General features: G+C 28.7%; 2 protein-coding genes across 2 annotated transcripts; both read left to right on the forward strand.

Annotated features, from left to right (window-relative positions):
- The first annotated feature begins 7,810 nt into the window (after nucleotides 1-7,810).
- On the forward strand, nucleotides 7,811-12,703 carry LOC129286785 (probable prolyl 4-hydroxylase 9). Its single transcript, XM_054922826.1, has 8 exons — nucleotides 7,811-8,137; nucleotides 8,231-8,356; nucleotides 9,350-9,507; nucleotides 10,336-10,438; nucleotides 10,528-10,623; nucleotides 11,607-11,672; nucleotides 11,770-11,889; nucleotides 12,424-12,703. Exons 1-8 carry the CDS (start codon nucleotides 8,027-8,029, stop codon nucleotides 12,511-12,513), a joined length of 870 nt encoding a protein of 289 aa, XP_054778801.1. The 5' UTR covers nucleotides 7,811-8,026; the 3' UTR covers nucleotides 12,514-12,703.
- A 2,357-nt stretch (nucleotides 12,704-15,060) lies between these two features.
- On the forward strand, nucleotides 15,061-16,963 carry LOC129286582 (leucine-rich repeat protein 2-like). The gene is made up of 7 exons (XM_054922527.1): nucleotides 15,061-15,217; nucleotides 15,325-15,457; nucleotides 15,557-15,628; nucleotides 15,982-16,125; nucleotides 16,237-16,308; nucleotides 16,403-16,474; nucleotides 16,641-16,963. The coding sequence occupies exons 1-7, from the start codon at nucleotides 15,139-15,141 to the stop codon at nucleotides 16,708-16,710; spliced, it is 642 nt and encodes a 213-aa protein (XP_054778502.1). The 5' UTR covers nucleotides 15,061-15,138; the 3' UTR covers nucleotides 16,711-16,963.
- Nucleotides 16,964-20,048: the final 3,085 nt, after the last annotated feature.

Genomic DNA, 20,048 nt, shown 5'->3' on the forward strand with positions numbered 1-20,048 from the left:
ACGCTAATAATGAGCTTTTCCTTATTGCATTTTCCATTATGATAATTGGTTCATGCACAACATTAAATATATTGTAGACAATGTGTTGGTGACAATAGTATCTGATAGGCACAATACAATAATATATGTTATAAGATTTGTGTTAGGGGTTAAGAGTCTACATTAATTGTTTCTATATCAACGATATGCTCTCTCCTTCTAACATCTCCTATAGCTACATCTCCAATATCCTCCAACATATTTTGACCTTTTATATCCTCCAAAATAACCTCCTATACATACCTTGCAATCTGTCCTTCCCTTTCCCCTTGTGATATTGCTCTCTCATGTTATAACAAATCTTGTCCAATCTTCAGCCACTCAATTCTAAGATTTTGACCAACCTATCCCATTATATGTGAATAAATTTGTCTAAATTTTTATGATAATGACATGATTAATGTCAAACAAAATATTTTACAAAATATTTTAAGTTATATCATAAACACAAACACAAACACAAATACATGGTTACTCAATAGAACATTGAAAATTGTCTAAAGTGGAATTGTTCAAAACAATATATTTAGATTCACATTTGGGCCCTTTTCAAGCTATTTGCTTCATGTATTCTTAGTAGGAACAGAGAATAGGAACTCTTCCATTATGTCCTTCTCTAATTGAACCCTTTGATTCACTTCTCATCCTCCTAAAAACAAAGTGTCTTGTCTATTGATAGTGTTACTTTATCTTATAAGAGAAACTTTTCAAACAATAATATCAGTAACAAATTACATGAATTTTAAACTATCAAGACTTGAAAAAACATATATGACATAAACTAATCAAAAAGCACATAAATAAAACAGATATCACATTCTTGCCATAAAAAAATAAATGCAACCATCAACATATTTCCTCCCCTCCCTTTCATCCATAAAAATTTTATACTCTTGAACCTCTTTCATTAAATTCCTAATTATAAAATTTGATCAATTGTAATAATCTAACCTTGTTTTCCTGCAACGAACCATTTTTAACAAATGTTGGGTTATACTTTCACATTCAAGAAGGCACAACAATGTTTCAAGAGTATAAATAACAAACATGGGCTCAAATATTTCATTATCTTCCCTACAATGATCATGGTCTTTACCTCACTAAAACATTTCTTTTCCTAAATTTGTCTTTAATATAGAATATATCTCCTTATTTAGTTCATCTTCCTCCATAACATCCACTCTCTCTTTAAGCAGCCCTGATATATTTTCAACTAGCCACCTATCAATTATTAGCCTAACATTTTTTTATGAATATTGAAAATGTTGTGGGGTCAACACATCTAATAATTTTCATACAGATAGTATGGTATAGTTTTATACACCTAATGTCTAACATCTTATTGAGTCCAATTTTTTCAATCCTTTCCTTCAAATTTGCATAATTCTCCACATGCTCGACCACTTTCACAAATTATTTTGGTGCGTATCGTGCCAGCATTTCACACCTTTGGTCGAAGAAGGACCTCTTTTGCTTTATCTTTCCTCTTTTGGCATTCTAGCATATTTACTCCTTTCTTTATACAAGTTCTTCCATGCTTCTTTTGCAAATTCATCAACGTCTTGAATTTCCTTAAACTTGCATTTTCCTTTTTTGTCTAACCAGAACTCTTGCTTAAACTCATGTAAAGAATTAACCCTTTCCTTTTTTTCTTTCCCTTTCTCCTTTTCCATCCTTTTTTTTCACCCAGACTTCATAAAGTTTACAACCTATTTTAACATTGCCAAACATTAATTATAACTTACTGTCACGGGATAAAATTCTCACAAATCACAATAAAAAACTTGAAAATAAATTAAACAAGATGAGAAATAAAGATTAAGAGTATCAAATAATACATCTTCGACCCAAAGCCACAAAAACTCCAATATTATCGTCGATACTCCTCAAGTTGCCGGCAAGTTAACCCCTTTACTGCCAATTCTTCATTTTCTTCGTTTGTCCTTTATGAATTCCAATCACTTGCAAGACTCACATTTGATTGTTGAACATTTCTTCTTTTCTGACTTTCAAATCTCATTTAATAGGAGTATTTTGGTCTTTTAAAGTCACTACATATTATCACAGAAGGATTTCACTCTCCAAAAAAAAAATTAAATTAAAAGTGATGTGATTTAAATTAAAGTAAAGTAAATTAATTAATTTCTAATTTACTTTAATCTACTTTACTTTAACTCTTCTTTACAATCTCACTTTTAATTTATTTATTTTCTTTCTATATTAATATACGATAATAGATATTATTTTATGTTTGAAAAGGATCATTGCACACGTTGGGCTTTGCTAAAAAGTTTGCGTTAGATCTCTAAATTTCTTTAACTGGCCTGAGATGAGGAAAGGGAGACAAATGGTTTGTTGGATGCATTTTGATCCTGTGGCTTTTGGTATGAATGAACCATTTCTCATAAAAACAAAATAAAAAAAATAAACGTTGACCTAGGCAACACGTTTATTGTTTTTAAAGTAAAAAAAAAGTACTACTCCGAGCACTACCAGTTTTTCCTTTTTGCAAGCAAAAAAAAAAAATGTAGCTAAATGAATTAATGAATTAAGTTAATTATTTTTAATAATGAAGTCCACCGAGACGATACTTACCCTAAAAAAGATGACGAATCATGTGATGTCTTTCATGATCAAACGTTGAACTTGATGCCTTATATTCCCAAAACCAAAAAATTGCTTTACCTAGCATGGTTTCGTGGCATTACGTTATTGAATTTTTTGTTCAAACGTAATTGCGTACAGGCCCAGCATTGCATCCTTCTTCCAAATTGTTGTCCTATGAATTACGTTGTATGACCATGAATTCCTGAACACAAACACACACACACACACACACAAACACACAAAGGACAAGGACACACTCCAGTGAAAACTCCACACAGGTATATTACACACGCAAACAAGCAAAAGTGCTTATCTTTGTACTCAGTCTTATTCTCTTTATAAATCATCTCCATTATGTTCTATTGAATAAAGTAAATCTTAAAACTTATTCTGTCTAAAAATTCAAAGTTTTCAATTTTACTTCTATCAATACATATTTTAGAAGTAAAACATTTTAACATTTAATAAATTTTCAAATATTTAATAAGGGCAAAATAGTAAAAATAGACTCCCTCAATCTCAAATTATAAAACACTTTGGAGAGATTTGGTATTTCAAAATACAAGATACTTTATAAACAATAAAATTTTATTAAATAAAATTTATTTCAGTGTTATCCTTTCTCTTTCTATATTTAATTTTTATCTCTCTTTTTTTTAAAATATATTAAATGAAGGATATTTTTTAAAGTTTATATTTTGTTTTTGAAAAAAATAAGATTATTAAGTGTATTTAATAAAATTTATTAGTATATGAGATTTTGTTCAAAAATATCTTATAATTTAAGATGAAGTGAGTACATAAAAATAAATAAGATGTCTTATAAATATAACTAAAATAGATACTCTTTCCCTTACTTATAAATAATAAAATAATAGGACTTAAGAGCATGCTGCAGGGGATTCATGACCGTGTGAATATGTGGATTATATCAACCTATTTCCAGAATGCTCTGTGACTTGATCAACACTATTTTAAACTAAATCTCGTTACAAAGCTGGCGTAGTGAAGTTGCTTTTGAATAATCTGATGACTTCTATAATTCGATTAAGTAATTTCATTTCATTTTGGGAGAATAACATATAGGTTTCAAGAAGACTAATTAATTTAAATTAAATTTTAAGTGTCAAATTCTAAAAATTTATAAGTTCGTCTCTCAATTTTATAATTTTTTTGTGATAAATTTATAAATTATTTTTTAAATTTTAATATGACTAAAGAATAAATAATTTTTTTCTTATTAAAATTTAAAAGATAAATTGTAAATTCATGACAAGAAAATTATAAAATTAAAAACTGAATTTGTAAAGTTCTGGAGCTTGACACTTGAAATCTAATTTGAATCTATTTCGTTCTCCCTTTCATTTTTTGTTATTAGCAACGAACAAATAAATAGAGAATCCCAACAAGTAAAAATAGACGAGGCTTGAATTTGGCGTTGGCTCGATTAATATGTAGCTCATTCATCTTCTTATTTAATTTTTGTTAGATTACAGTATGTCCAATCATAGGGTAATGCTTTGCTGGTATGATCTGGTCACTTGAACAGATAAACTAATTACAGAAAACTCATGTCATGCCGAAAAATTATTATGGAAAATAGCGGACAAATTGAAATATTATGAATGTCGAGGCCTGTTGGATTTGATTTGGAGGAAATAATTTTAATGAAACAAATTAATATGAATAAAGGTAAGAAAGGAATGAGAATAAGTATGCATGACTGAATGAAAGAACTTCGTTTACGGTGCTTTTGTAAGGCTGAGTGAAACTTCAATTATTGCTTGAGATAAATTTTCAATCATCAGATAATAGAGCTCAGAATATGAGCGGGCTTGGCCCTTAAAGATTTAAGTTCTAAAGTCTGATTTTTTATTTTGAATTTCATTTCTCTAGCCCAGTCCTTATGTGAAGGGTTCAAGGCCGGGCCTGCAAGTCCTTTTTTAAAAAATAAAAATAATAAAAATAAAATTAAATATTATAAATTAATTAAAATATTATGAAATTAAAAAAATAAAATTCTCATAATTTTTTAAAAATTAAACAACACACATTTAGAAGTCTAGTAATAAAATTTAAATCTTGGTTAAAAACAATTCATTTTTTATAAATATACAAATATAATAGTTATAGAAAAATAAAACATATCAAGAATTTTATACTATACACTAGTATTTATTAAATTATATTAAATTAATTTTAAAATAAACTAAAATTAATAATAATATAATGTGCGTAGGATCAGGTAAGCATGTCATTGGCTTCAAATATGTGTTTCACCAAATAAAATAATAATAATAATAATATAACAAGACTTGAAAGGCTACCCGAGCTCGAGCCTTTTTTTATAGGACTTATCAAAGCCAAGCCCTCAAGCCCGATTACTTAAAAAAAATTATTTTCAAAACCCAAATCCTTATTTAAATAGGGTCTTTAAGTCTGGTCCTTATTTTAAACTCTAACAGGTAGCTTATAAACAATTTTATAAGCATTTCTTTCATGTATTTAGCTATCGCTAAATATATATTTTTTTAGTTGGCCAAAACACATACTTAAGAGAAATATAAAACGAACTTTTGATTCCATTAAATGACTTTTTATTTTTATAATCCTAATGGGTGGTCTTATTAATAGAAAATGTTGATCTTGCAATTTTAAATACTGATACACCATTTTTAAATGTTGATATATTATATTTTATTTTTTCAAAATAAAAATACTCAATTAAAAGGGTTAATGACAATTTTGTCATTCAATTATATATTTAAAAATGTCTAATATCATAAATTTATTTTTGATATAATATTTTTTTAATATTTAAAAACAGTACAACGTTGCTCTTACAATTAACAAATATTAATTTTGACAGTAGTTGACAAAAAATTTAAAAAAAAAGAAACATGTAAAATTACATGTAAAAGGACAAAAATAAATTACAAGCAAATTCTTTTGAGCTCATTTTTAATAATTTTTTTGTTAGCTAACGATTATAATTAACTTTTGTTAATGATAAGAGTAAATACAACTCTAGTTACTTTGCATTCTATTTTGATTCACTGTTGAGGATGTTATACATGTCCTGATGTCCATCCAAGCTTTCAATGTGGTTCGTTGGGATCATTTTTATTTTGTCATGTTTTTCCTGATAGAATTAGTTATTTAGATGGGCTTTCTATTTCTAGTTCTACATTCAATTGGATCTCCTGTTTCGGAACAGAAATACAAAACAGCTAACAAGACCATGGAAACCATGAAATAATTTTTGAGGTTGTTGTAGCGATTTCCTTTAAAGAATACGTTAATAGGAAGAAAAGGTATCAATATATTTATACAATATACTATTCCTTACATTTTAAATTATAAAATACTTTTAAAAAAATTTATTATCTCAAAATATAAAATAATTTAAAAAAATTAAAATTTTATTAATAATACTTTTTTAATACCACTCTTTAAATGTAGAGAGAACTGAAATGATATTGTAATGCAATATTTAAGTGTATAAAGACATTTTTAAAAATTTATAATTTTTTTTTGAAAAAATAAGTTTGTAAAATATTACTATTGAGCTATATTATTATGCATAATCTTATATTAAAATTTTTCTTTTAACAATAATTAAAATGCTGTCGTTGGAGTTTTTTTTTTTTTGGTTAGCATGTTAAAAATAAAATAAAATAAAAAAAAGTGAGCAACCTAGGATGATAAAGATATTTTTAAAAAAGTGAGCAACCTAGGATGCATAATCTTATAAAGACATTTTTAAAAATTTATAATTTTTTTTTGAAAAAATAAGTTTGTAAAATATTACTATTGAGCTATATTATTATGCATAATCTTATATTAAAATTTTTCTTTTAACAATAATTAAAATGCTGTCGTTGGAGTTTTTTTTTTTTTTGGTTAGCATGTTAAAAATAAAATAAAATAAAAAAAAGTGAGCAACCTAGGATGATAAAGATGAAGCCAGACATTGATGATATGGCATTTAAATTTTAAATCTTACAAACAACATTGAATAAATGAGATCCTTAGACAAGAAACAAATGTTCTGGTAAATGAAACAAAGAAAAAACTCACTGTAATGATGAAGCAGACAGATGAAGATCAGAAATCAAAACTCAGAAGACGGCGATCGACTGGTGGCTGTGGCCTGTGAGTGGAGGCAAATGAGACGATCGACGAGGCATAGGAGGGAGGATGAACTTCACAGATCAGGGCATCGCAGCTTGGCAGGCTCCGTTATGTCGATTGATCGGCAAGAATGAGAGGACTAGGACGACGAACTAATGAAGCCGAACGCTTAAGTGAGGGTCGCGCGACGTCGATCGTGTGACAATCACAGACGCAGAGAATGAGAGGAGGAGGGACGAACTGACGAAGTCCAAGTTGAAGTGTCGAACACTTGAACTCTGATCTCAATTTTAGTTTTCAGCTCCCTGTCTTGCTTTGTTGGGTTTTAGCTTTTTGGGCTTAAAAATGAAAAAAAAAAAGGTCATTTTCTTTTTTAAAAAGTAATTTTTTGAACCGCCCGATTTTTTAAAACAGGATTCAATTCTTGACTTGATTTCGAATTTTGGTCCAATAATCAGTCTAAAATAGCTTTACCCATGAACAGTTTTTTATGGCCGACCGAAGTGGAAGCCTGACAGGTGTGGTCCGGTATAACTGATTAAATTTTTAGATAAAATTTAATAAATTTTAATTTTTTTTAATTTTAATAAAATATATTTAAAATAACTTTTATATATATATATAATTAGAATTTTAAAAAATAATATGTTAAAGCAAAAAATCTTTTAAATTCCTCTAACCCCTTCCTTTCGTCTCAAATCAACCAGACACACCCTTATCTTATACATTCTTTTAATTTAAAAATATAATAAATTTTTAATTGAACCTTACTTTAATAAAATAATAATTTATTTTTAAATTAATAATATTTTAATATTTATTTTTATTTAATAAAATATTTTATTTTAAAATAAATATAAAATGATTTATTCATTAAAAATATTTTTAAAAAATTAATAATTATATTTTAAAATATTAAAAATATTTTGTAATTTTTAACATTTAATTTTTTAAAAATTACCATGGATTTTTACAATAAAAGAGTATTACCTTACAAACACAACGGAGAAAGAAGGGGGTAGAACTTGGATGGAGATGTAACCTGCCAACCTGAACTGGAGAAACTCCCGCCATTGTCGTGTTGGGTCACATCTTCCCCTAAAACAGAGACAAAGCAACTAAAAAGCTTCAAATCTTGATATTCACTGTCGAAATTCTCCATTGTACCCCACGTCGCCCACGTTCTTAAAGCCTTCCCAGCTCAAACATTGGAGGAGAAAGTGAAGAGAAATAAAGGAACAGCATAATGAAAGCCAAAGCAAAAGGCTCCAATTTGAAGTTGGGCTTACCTTCTTTGATCTTCTTTTGTTCCCTTTTCTTCTTTGTTGGACTTTATTTGTCCACTATCCTCTTTCAGGTCTCTTAAATTCCCTCTACAATACTCGATTGATTGCCTGGTCTGTACTCGATCAATCTCATGGATTTAACTGATTATGTAATTTGATTGCAGGATTTGGGCGATGTACGGCCACGAACGACAGCGAGAATACTTGAAGAATCGGTGGCGAAGAACGAATATGACCCACTTGAGCATGGCAAAACTGGGGAAGATTTCGTTGAGTCAATCCCGTTTCAGGTGATTCGTCTTCTTTTGATCTCTATCTGGTTGATGTGTTTTCCGTTTATGCTTTTATGTCTAACGAATGAAAACATTGTCATGACCGAGTTTGATGATCTTATGAGAGTATCGAAGCAAGGCCTAAAATTCAAAGTGATACCTCGGTTCTCGTAAAAGTTGCTTGCATATTAGTTTAAGGTATTGATGATCCCCGCAGAGAAGCATCCTTAGGGTGTTCTGATTAGAATATCTATTTGATTCACTTCACATATGGAGGTACATGACACTTAGAGAGTAAGACAAACTGCGAAGGACCCGACTTTGGCTAGCACTATCAAAATCCAGGAGTATTGTCAACTGATGATGCGCGGTCATTCATGAATCATAGTGTATTTCGTTCTTATTTCTTTTTTGCTTTAAATGATACAGCTGGCAAGTCTGGTCCGGTCTTTTTTGTGATGAATTTATCCTAACTTTTCAAATTCTTGTGAATAAAGGAAGGTGAGTTCATATTTGTCCTTAAATACAAAAAAAGAATGTTGCATAAGTTTACTTGTGTGAGGAGATACGTGTATACATTTTATTGATTCTTGCTCACATCATCTTAAGTAACATGAAAATCCTAGCAAACGCTTAGAGGCCCGCTTCCTTTTTAAATCAAGTTTTCATACCTTGACAGTATTTAGAAGATTATAGAGCTTATGGCTATGGCCTATGTTCATAAGGGGAAAACTCTTGGTATTTGTAATTTGGAAATGGAAGTTGGCATATTCAGTTGAAGTGAGAAAATGTCTTTACTTGGGTTTTAAAGGAATTGTTTTCTACTATCATTGAAAAGAAGACATTTAATAGACATAGATTTGTCATCTGGAAGTGGTTAGCACTTAGCACCTGCAGCTGAGATGAAGCCTTCAGAAAGAAAATCTCTGCTTTTTAGAAAGCTCCTTGAACTTGTTCCTGTTATTCATTGCTGCTCAATATCTTTCTCTTCCTTTTTTCTCTTTTTTGCAGGTCTTAAGTTGGAGGCCACGAGCAGTTTACTTTCCAAACTTCACAAGTGCTGAACTATGTGAGCGCATAATTGACATGGCAAAATCAAAACTTCAACCATCAAAATTAGCTCTGCGAAAAGGAGAATCTTCTGAGAGCACCAAGGGCACTAGAACAAGGTATTATCATTCTCACGTACATCATCCACTTTGATTTTTCTCGTGAATTTTTATTAGATAGCTATTTAATGAAAGCTTGGAATTCCTTATATAACATACACGTGGATTAACATGATCAGTTTTAACATAGATAAGTCTGCTCAAATGAGTCAGACTATTTTTGGTAATGTTTTTTAATTACTTATCCTGCATTGGAGTAAATGGTTATCTCAGTTTTGCCATATACATAGGGTTTAGGTTATTGAGTTTGAATTATGTCATCTATCATTTATTGAGCTCATAGTACGGTAACAAAAAATAAAATTATTGTGACATTTGGAAGTTAGAACTATATTAACATCACAAACATTAACTATTTGTTTGAGGCGTTCAGTTCTCTTTACATGGATTATTTAATGCACGGTGATAATTGATGGTTTCAGGTAATAAGATGTTCTTTTTTAAAAGGGCGTATTATGAATTTGGTAAATTGATGGTAAGGGGATAAAACCTTTTAAAAAATTGGTTTATGCGAGAGTCATCATCTTATTTGCCAAACATTGATCTTTGATAGAATGGATTATTCCATCTCACTGAAGGCCTATCTCTAACATATTAGCTATGACTATACATAATAACCCTGCCATATTATATTTTGGAGCATAACATACAGAGGAAACAGCCAGATTATGATGCAATCAAATGCATTTTTCCTCACAAATGTTATCATTTGAACCTATCCACATCCTGAAAAGACAATTCAAAAAATAATTTGTGTTAGAACAGATAGTCATTGAAGATGATTGAGAGACATTTGTATTGCTGCTACTAATTTATACTTGGAAACAGTTCAGGCACATTCATTAGTGCATCAGAAGACAAAACTGGCATCTTAGACTTAATTGAGAGCAAAATTGCTAGGGTTACAATGCTTCCAAGGACCCATGGAGAGGTATTATTCCTTTTACAATTCCGTTAACTTTCTATGAAGGGTTAACGTTCAAGATGAGTGAAGTGGGGGCTGGTGTCAAAATTTTGCAGGCATTCAACATTTTGCGGTATGAGATAGGCCAAAAATACGATGCTCATTATGATGCTTTCAACCCAACTGAATATGGCCCTCAACAGAGTCAAAGGGTATTATTATCAAGGAATTCTTGTCAAATATCACTTTCTGCCATCTTTCTTTTTCTTTGTGGTGGTATTATTGGCTGAATCATTCTTCCTGCAAATCTCTCTTTTCAACAACTTTGTGTCTTGATATATTCTGTACTTGACACCTGTGTCTCTTTTTGAGGTTTGATTTAACTAAAGCCATATTCACCTAATTGATCTCCCAGATCAAGGAAAAAGAAATTTAAGGTTGGATGATTCGGAAATACCATATAACAGTTCTTAGCGAGATTTTAAAATGACCCTGGTCATTGTGTAACTAGTTCTTCTTATTCCTAGTGGTACGTGCTGTATGATATTTATTTAGACCGTGAATTCACTGGGAAAGTGGGAATAGATAGGAGTTAGAAAGAAAAGAACCAAGTGGGAAAAATAGGAATAAGCAAAGCAAATGGAGCATTCTTCAAAGTTATCAAGTAATTTTGACTTTACCTTCACTATCTAGATTAATTTGACATATTAAGTGCCCGTTTGAATTTTAGTTTATATCTGCCAAAAATACATTTGAAGGATCCAATTATTTATTGGATTTGGTAAAAACATATCCTAAATATAGTTTGGATGTACTTTGAAGGGTTACCCATATAGGCCTTAAGTTTGTTTCAATGTTATGACCAGTCCAGGTTGTTCTGATTACCCAATACTCATCATGGGCTCATAAATTGGTCTAAAACATGGACAGACGCCACATAGAGATATACTTTAAAACTTGGACCAGTTATGGCTGACAGTGATCCCTTGTGGTTTTTATACCTCCACCATAAATAACTAAGACCAGAAATCAGTTTAGGATTTTATATATGCCATATCTAGAATTTCAAGAATTTAATAACTTCAAGAAATTCATTAACTAACTTCTCTTTCAAAGGCTTTTTCTTATCTGAACTGGTCTGATCAGTCTGCTTATGGATCTCTTCTTACGCGTATATTCATGCTCAATTGGGCAGGTCGCTTCCTTCTTGTTGTACCTGTCAAACGTAGAAGCAGGAGGAGAAACCATGTTCCCTTTTGAGGTATATTGCGGAATTTGACGTCATCCGTATTTATGGTACTTTTCAAAATATGAATCTTGATATAGATGTAGTCAATGGAGAGTGTTCTAACTTGCAGGATGGTACGAACATTGGTACACGTTATGATTATAAAGAATGCATTGGTTTGAAAGTGAAGCCGCGTCAAGGTGATGGACTTCTTTTTTACTCTCTGCTTCCAGATGGCTTAATCGATAAGGTAATTCTTTTTTCTTTTGGGAATTAAAGTCATATAGTAATAATGTATGCATATAATTGCTGTTCTCCTTATAATACACCTGGTATGTGTGTGTATATATTACTGGAAGAGCATCCGGTTGTAACTGAGAAGATGAGGATTTTTTGGACAATGATGATAGAGAAGATGGTACTTTCATGATGATAAATTCAAATTGCTCTTATCATTCTTATACCAAGAAGTAAATTATGCGTATTTTCCTTTAATTTTATAAAAACTATACACATGTATCTTTGGACTTCGGTAACAAAAACTCATAGTTTCACTGTACTTTAGTGAGTCTAATTTTAAGTGGTGCACTTGTCGGTAGATGCATTGATTCTCGGCATTTCTATCTGGCAAGAGAAAATTTCGCTAATATTTTGTGTCAAAATTGCCATGGAATTGAAATGGATTCTTAGTACACGTCATTGATCGTCTCAAAAACAAAATCTCTCTCTCTTTCTCGCGTTATTTTGTTTGCTTTCATTTGTCAGTAACTGAACTTTACTGCAGACCTCTCTCCATGGAAGTTGTCCCGTGATTGAGGGGCAGAAATGGGTGGCGACAAAGTGGATTAGAGATCGAGAACGAGAGCGACACTAGTTGTTTTTCCATTACTAGCCATGGTCATCTTGTGAGATTTTTAAATTAGCCTAATTTATTAAAAATATGTAAAAAAAAAATTGACTCTATGTGTAACTGCGTGCAAGATAAATCTCGTTTGGAAGTATGTTTGAAATTCTTTGACATATACCAATGAGCATTAGATCTAATAGAAAGGACTAGTTTTTTATGATGTGGTGAAGTACGTTTGAATTTTCACTAAAAAAAAAGCATCCACATTTAGTGCACATGTGTCTTAAATGGGATCATTTGCACCTTCTAATCACTATTTAGCTGTGTTGTATTGTACGGGTATAGTAGTTATTGCTATGAAGTTTTATGTAGTTAAATTTCTGGATGTTGGTTTTAAATTAGTAAAAATGTGAGGAGAAAATATTTTTTTTTTCAAGGTGTAACTTTGGTGGGGGGAAAAAATTAAGTTCACTTTGTGAACTTATGTCATAATTTTTTATGACAAAAATATAATAAGAATTTTATATAACTTAAATATGATATGATTGAGTGTTTTAGAAAACATCATTATCAATTGTTTATTAAATAACTTGTTTATATTTTTTTTTACCAGCATTAAATAACTTGTTATCAAATACATTGAAGAGTCTCAATTTAACTTGAGTCAGAAGTGAGACATAGTCTGAAATTCATCATCCATATTAACATTAAGATACTATCTAATCGTCTTTTGGAATAAATTTTTAATTCTCAATATATTCCCCGTGTTTAATGTAATCAAATATTTTTAATTAATTTGCATTTCAATAAGTTAGTTAAGGATATCTAAAATTACATATTTTATATTTATTTTTATCTAATAGGTGTTTCAATTAAAAAAATCATTAATTATATCCTAATTAACTGCATTTTTGGAAAGACCTTATTAACTATACTTTCAAAGTCCCCAAATGTTTTATATTTTTGAATATGATATTTAAAAAAAAGTGTCTTATATACCCCTCGAAAAAAGTAAATCATAGAGGATTATTAATTTAAATTAGTATATTTTAATTTTACCTCTATTGAAATTATTAAAAGAGAAATTAATTCTAATTTAATATTTTCATATGACTCATCAAATATTGTGTTTCTCTTTCTCTTGTAAGGGCAAAGCTGAAATATTTTTAAATTTTGAGATTAAGATATATTTAATAAGTTAATCTTGTGAGGTGATTGAAAGTGATTTATAACAAAAAATAAAAGGGACTAAAATGCGAAAAAAATAGAAAAATAATAGTAAAATTTTCTCAAATTATATAAATGACAATTTGATTGCTTGAAATGTCATAATATTGAAATTTCTAGGGACTTATGTGTTAATAAATTTTAAAGTAAAAAAATTATTTTATCTTTATTAAAAAGTTATAATTTTTTATTTAATTCCTGTGATTCTTTGAATAAAAATTATTATTCTTTTAACAAAAATTATGATTGAGATTTGCTATTCTAAAAACTTATTTTTCAATAATAAAGGGCTTGTTTGGTTTCTGTTCTTATTTTTTATTTTTTAAAAAATATTTTGTAATAAATTTTTAAAATTGTTTTTTAAACAAAAAAATATAAAAATACGTTTGATTATGTTTATTAAAAAAATTTTAAAATTTAAAAAATAGACTGATAATAATGATTATAGACAGTTAATGGGGGTGATTAATAATAAAAATTGATCAATCTAATTAACAATTTTAATAATTAAATGTATTGCATTTTAAAAATAAAAAAATAAAATGAAAATAAGTTAAAGTTGTTTCTATTTTTTTTGTTTTTAAAAATAAAATATGAAAAAAGTTTTGGAGCAACTAAATGAAAAACACTTATCCAAACAATTAAATGAAAAATTGTGATTGATATTTGTTATTCTTAATAAAAGTAAAATAATCTTTTTAGTTCAAAATTTATTAATATAAAAATTCTTAAAATTTATAGTGAAATTATGATATTTCAAGAGATTGAATGGTCATTTATATAATTTTAAAAATTTTATTATTACTTTTTTGTAAAAAATATCCATAACATCGGTTAATTATGATAACTCAGATATTAAAGCTCTGCGTAAATATCTCTATTTTTCCTAATATGGTTTGATTGCTTGATAGGTGAAACACATTACTAATAATTAATGATTATGTGATAAACCTAATATTAATATTTTTATTTATTACGTGACTTGTTTGATCTTTAAAAAAATTTGACGCGGATGTTTTCTTCATTTTATTTAGATTTCGTTTTTTTCTGGACTAATTCAAACATTTCGATTTTTCCCCAAAAAAAAAAAATGGAGAAGAAACTGCCGCGAAGTTGACAGTCAAAGGCAATTTCCCCATTTGAAGTCAGATTCAGAGTCCTACTTCTCACGACACCACCCTCACTTTCCTCGGAACAACGCTCCTTCCCAATACTTCCAGTCTCTGACTGGGCCCCACACTACGCGCCAATTCATCCGTCACTCACCACCTTCCCATGATTTCATTTGCTTTCCTTATTCAATTTCAAACACTATTCCCACTCTATTCTATCTTTGACTTTGACACACCCCCCCTCTTCTCCGTCTTCCTCTTCTTTACCCTCATTCTGCTTTTCTTCACAGCAGAAAGAAAGAAAGAAAGAAAGATGACTCCTTTCATATCCCTCTCTCTCTTGCTTGTCCTTCTCCACTGTCCCCTCCCATCCTTCTCGACCAATTCTGAAGGTATGTTTTCCTTTTCTCTTGATTTCTTTGTTTGAGAAATCTGAGGAAACCACAAATACTCTGATTCAGAGTTCAGATGATAATCTTCATTTGGATTTTTCTTGTAGGAACTGCGCTGAATGCCTTGAGAAGCAGGCTCTCTGACCCCCACAACATTCTGCAGAGCTGGGACCCAACTCTGGTTAATCCTTGTACTTGGTTCCATGTTACCTGCGACTCCAATAATCATGTCACCCGCTTGTAAGTTTCTTACTTCTCATTTCTATTCATATCTTGATTTATATTCCTATGCTTGTTATGTTAGGCTTCTAACCTGCTTGTCTATACTTTGAATTTCAGGGATTTGGGCAATTCTAACGTCTCTGGAACTCTTGGCCCAGAACTGGGCGAACTTCACCATTTACAATACTTGTACACGCCCTTCCCTCTCTTCCCTTATGCTTTTATTATTGCTTTGGTATTCCAAAGGTAAACCCTAGTAGGATTGTGTTTTCATAATCAGAAAGCAAACAAGTACCTAAGAATCCCCAAGTTAATTCTCTCATATGAACTATTCCTATATCTTGATTGGGGACTGAATAAATACAGATTCTGAACTAGGCCAGTCTAGAACTAAGCCGTTATGTATGCTTGTCTGTTCATATGATTGTGATTTTGCATGGTAGATTGGGGTTACTCGTGATTGTTTCTTGATTGAGAATTAGCTCGGTGTTACTTGATAATCACTAATTGGTCAGGGTTTCTGGAATTGATCATTTTTGCAGGGAGCTTTATAGGAATGACATAAGAGGGAAGATTCCTACGGAACTCGGCAACTTGAAAAAACTTGTTAGTCTGGATATGTACGATAACCAGTTTGAAGGGGAGATCCCAAAATCATTCAGCAAGTTGAAATCTCTCAGATTCCTGTGAGGATGTCTCTCTTTGATTGCTCAGAAATCTTTGAACATTATATAGTTCTTGATCAGAATGATATCTAAATCACCATTTGTTTCGGTTTCCTTGTATCCAAAATTCAGCCGCCTAAACAACAACAAGCTTTCAGGGCCAATCCCAAGACAGCTCACTCGTCTCACTAATCTCAAAATCTTGTAAGCTTTATTGTGACTTGACTTGTGATTTCTTTGCTGTTGCTTCTATGAGCTAATGGAAATATGAAGATGAATTCATTTTCTAATGTTGCAGTGATGTTTCTAACAACAACCTCTGTGGAACAATACCAGTAGATGGCCCTTTTGCGTCTTTCCCTCCAGAAAGGTTAGTCTTCTCTCCAATTGATCCTGCTCATCAAGAACTTAAATCACTTGAAATAAACCAGAAAATAGTTGATGAGACATTCTTCTCTAATGTCTCCGGCATAATAGCTTATAGTTCATAAGAAGTTTCTCCAGAGTCTCTGATGTGGGCTTGCTTATTGTTGCAGCTTTGCAAACAACAATAAACTCAAGGGTCCAGAACTTAAAGGATTGGTTTCTTACAATTTTGGATGTTGAAGAAAGCTATTATACTGCGAAGAGAAAGGGAATGTAAAACAATATATTTGGTTGCCATGGAAAAGAGTCTGATATATGAATAATAAAAGGGAGTGATTAAACTATGATCTGATTGTATCACCGACCATTGTGTGCAGCATGTAGCTGAACTCAGACTTTGATGATGGTGATAAACAAATGTCTCAAGGAAAACTTGTTTGCTTGGAAAATCATTTTATTTATATAAAATCTATAGAAAAACTGTTACTTATAAGCGATCATCAGCAGTATAACTTATCTCCAATTTCATACCTGGTACCATAATTATGTCTGTTTTGATCTGGAAAGCTCCAAGTTTTATGAAAGAATTATCAATTTGTAGATCACTTGATTCAAATGTTTGCTTGATTGATAAATTTGTCATTAAAGTTTGTTTATTTCATTCCATGATGGCAATATTCTGTTTTTATTTTGGGAAAATAAATCATTTCGTATTAAAATTTAGTACTCAAACTTTGACCATGTCAACTCAATTCTTATTATTTTGATTTAATTAAGACTCAATTCTTGAATTTTAGTTCAATGTAAATATTATAATTCTCTTAAAGTTTTTGAAGACTTTTTTGTCATAAAGAAATTAATATAAATAATTAAATTGCTTTTAATTCAAACTTATAAATTGTTATAGAATTTTTATAATTTTAAAAAGAAAAATTGTAAATTTTAAAACAAAATTTATAAATGATAATTAATATTTAAACACTTGAAGAATATTAAAATTTTAAATGTGAACGTGTAAATTTTTGTTGAATTCTCATAATTTAAAAAAAATTGTGAATATTAAAACAAAACTTATAAATAGTAATTGATATTTAAATTAAAAAAATTTTAATCATTTATATTAATTTCTTAATAATAGAAAAATATTTACAAACTTTAAAAAAATTATACCATTTTAAGATATTAAAATAATATTTATATAATTTAAAAATATTTTATTATTATTTTTTCTAATTTTATCTATTTGAATGGACGCTTTAAATGTCTAAAATATAAAAATTGAATTGCATCAAATTAGACTTCAAAAATAAATTTTAATTAAGTTGAAAAAATAATGATTGAATTGCATTAAGTTTAATTTTAAAAATTAATTTTTGATTAAGTCAAAATCATATAATCAAATCATTAGTTTTCCAAAATTAAATAGTTTCTCCTCTCACTTGATGAGAAATTCTTAGATAGACCGATGCACAAAATAAAATTTATAATTTATTTAATTAAAATATCTCAAGTCATCTAAATAAAATTTTAAGTAATATCATTTTATTAGTTTTATTTTTATAACAAAATATATATTTAAATTCTTGCCCGCTGTTCCCTCTATTGTCATTAATTTTAGAATTAATTTATAATTAATAATATTTAAATATTATATTTTCATTGAATATATTACAAAAAATACCATACGCTTATTTTAGTTGATTCTTTATTTTGATTTAAAGCATATTTTTGTAAAATTTCGGTTTTAAAAGACGCATATCATGAATTGTGGGAAGAGTGGCTATCGTAAAAACATAAAATAAAGTTGTTCACATGTAGTCGAACACGCGGCCAGGGTGTTTACCAATTACCACTAGGGTGGATAAGTTGATGACTCAACACAAAGTCATTCAAAAAATTTAAAATTAAACTTAAAAAAAATAATTTTTTAATGTATGTGTCATTCGTACCAAGTTTGATTAAATTCAAATTTAATCTGAATATCAAAATAAAAAAATTTAAAAAAATATATAAAATATAATAAATAATTATTAATTTTTAAGTTTTATATCATTTTATACTAAAATATCATATATTAAATATTTTTAATATAAAAAATTTAGATTTTCATATTTTTATTATTTTAATTAATGAAATATTTCAAAATAATATTTTAAATATATTTTAATATTAAATTTTATATTTTAAAACCCATTTTTTGAAAAAAGTTTTGAGTCCTATATATCATTTTTGTATGCAAAAAAATATGTTTTATATTTTTTATAAAATAAGATAGTTAATTTTAAGATAAAGATAAAATTCAAGCATGTACAAATTCATGACTTTATTATTAAATAAACATAACAAATAAAATAATAGTCTTGAATAATTATTTGATTATCGTCCACTCTAAAATAGTATTTTAATCATAATTAAATAATTTTGTGATATAATATAATGATGGTTATTTTTTTCATATTCTTAAAAATAAAAAATATAATTTATCCAAAAGTTATTACAAATTTTAAACTAATTGAAGCAATGATTTTAAGTTAGGGGTTTAACTATAATTAAATTGAGATCAACTTGACCATAATTAAAATATTATTATTTAATTAAAATATATAAAATATTTATATATGATTATGGTAAGAGAAATATTTAAAAAATTAAATTATTAATTAATAAATGAAAAATTCAAGAATAAATGATACACAATACAACAAAACAGTAATAAAATTATTTAGGTATAAAATTGATAAGTTATTATTTTTATTTTATTTTTTTAAAATTAAAATAATATTTATACTTAACATAATTATTTAAAAATTAAATTATTTAAAAAATATAAATAAATAATATTTTAAAAAATTTTAGGTATTCAAAGTGACTCGAATAAAATTAAATTTAAAAGTATTAAATTTAAATTTAATTATATAAATTTTTTAAAACAAATATAATATATTAAACTTGATTCAAATAAATGTGACTCAAATTAAACTTAATTTACGTAAGCCCATCCACTCGAATTGCCACAGAGTCGTGTGTATTGAGTTATTGACCATTGAGACCATCTTCCCAGAAAAGAAATTGGCCTCCCCGTTATGCATTAAAGTGCACCTATACGTGGCATAAAAGTAATGGCCAACTGTACACGTGTCGAGAAGCCGATGCCGTGACTCGAGCCGCAGTTCTTACGACATCTCGTGATATAGTTATAAACTGTTGTTTGAAGTTTGAATCTAAATTAAAAGTTAAAATATTAATTTTTGTTTATTTTAGAACCTCCTGGATCATGGGCTCTTCTTTAAATTTAGTTAAAATATTACCGTAATATTTTGTGTACGGAAATATTGAAATATAATTTTAGATTTGTCATAATTAATTACGATTATTTTCAGTAAAATTAATATATTTTTCGCCAATTAGTAAAATTAATATTAGACTTCAATGTAACGCCATCCGCGCACATCCTTCTTATAGACCATAGATTTTGTATTCATATTTTAATTTCCATGCATGAAAAATAATAATAAAGCCAGGCAAAAAAAGGAAAATAAAATAAAGTGCGATTTAAATTATTGGGGGAAGCAAGAAAA

Source organism: Prosopis cineraria, unplaced genomic scaffold (assembly GCF_029017545.1).
Source record: "Prosopis cineraria cultivar Desert tree isolate PC_DT_omini unplaced genomic scaffold, ASM2901754v1 PC11, whole genome shotgun sequence".
Lineage (NCBI taxonomy): Eukaryota > Viridiplantae > Streptophyta > Magnoliopsida > Fabales > Fabaceae > Prosopis > Prosopis cineraria.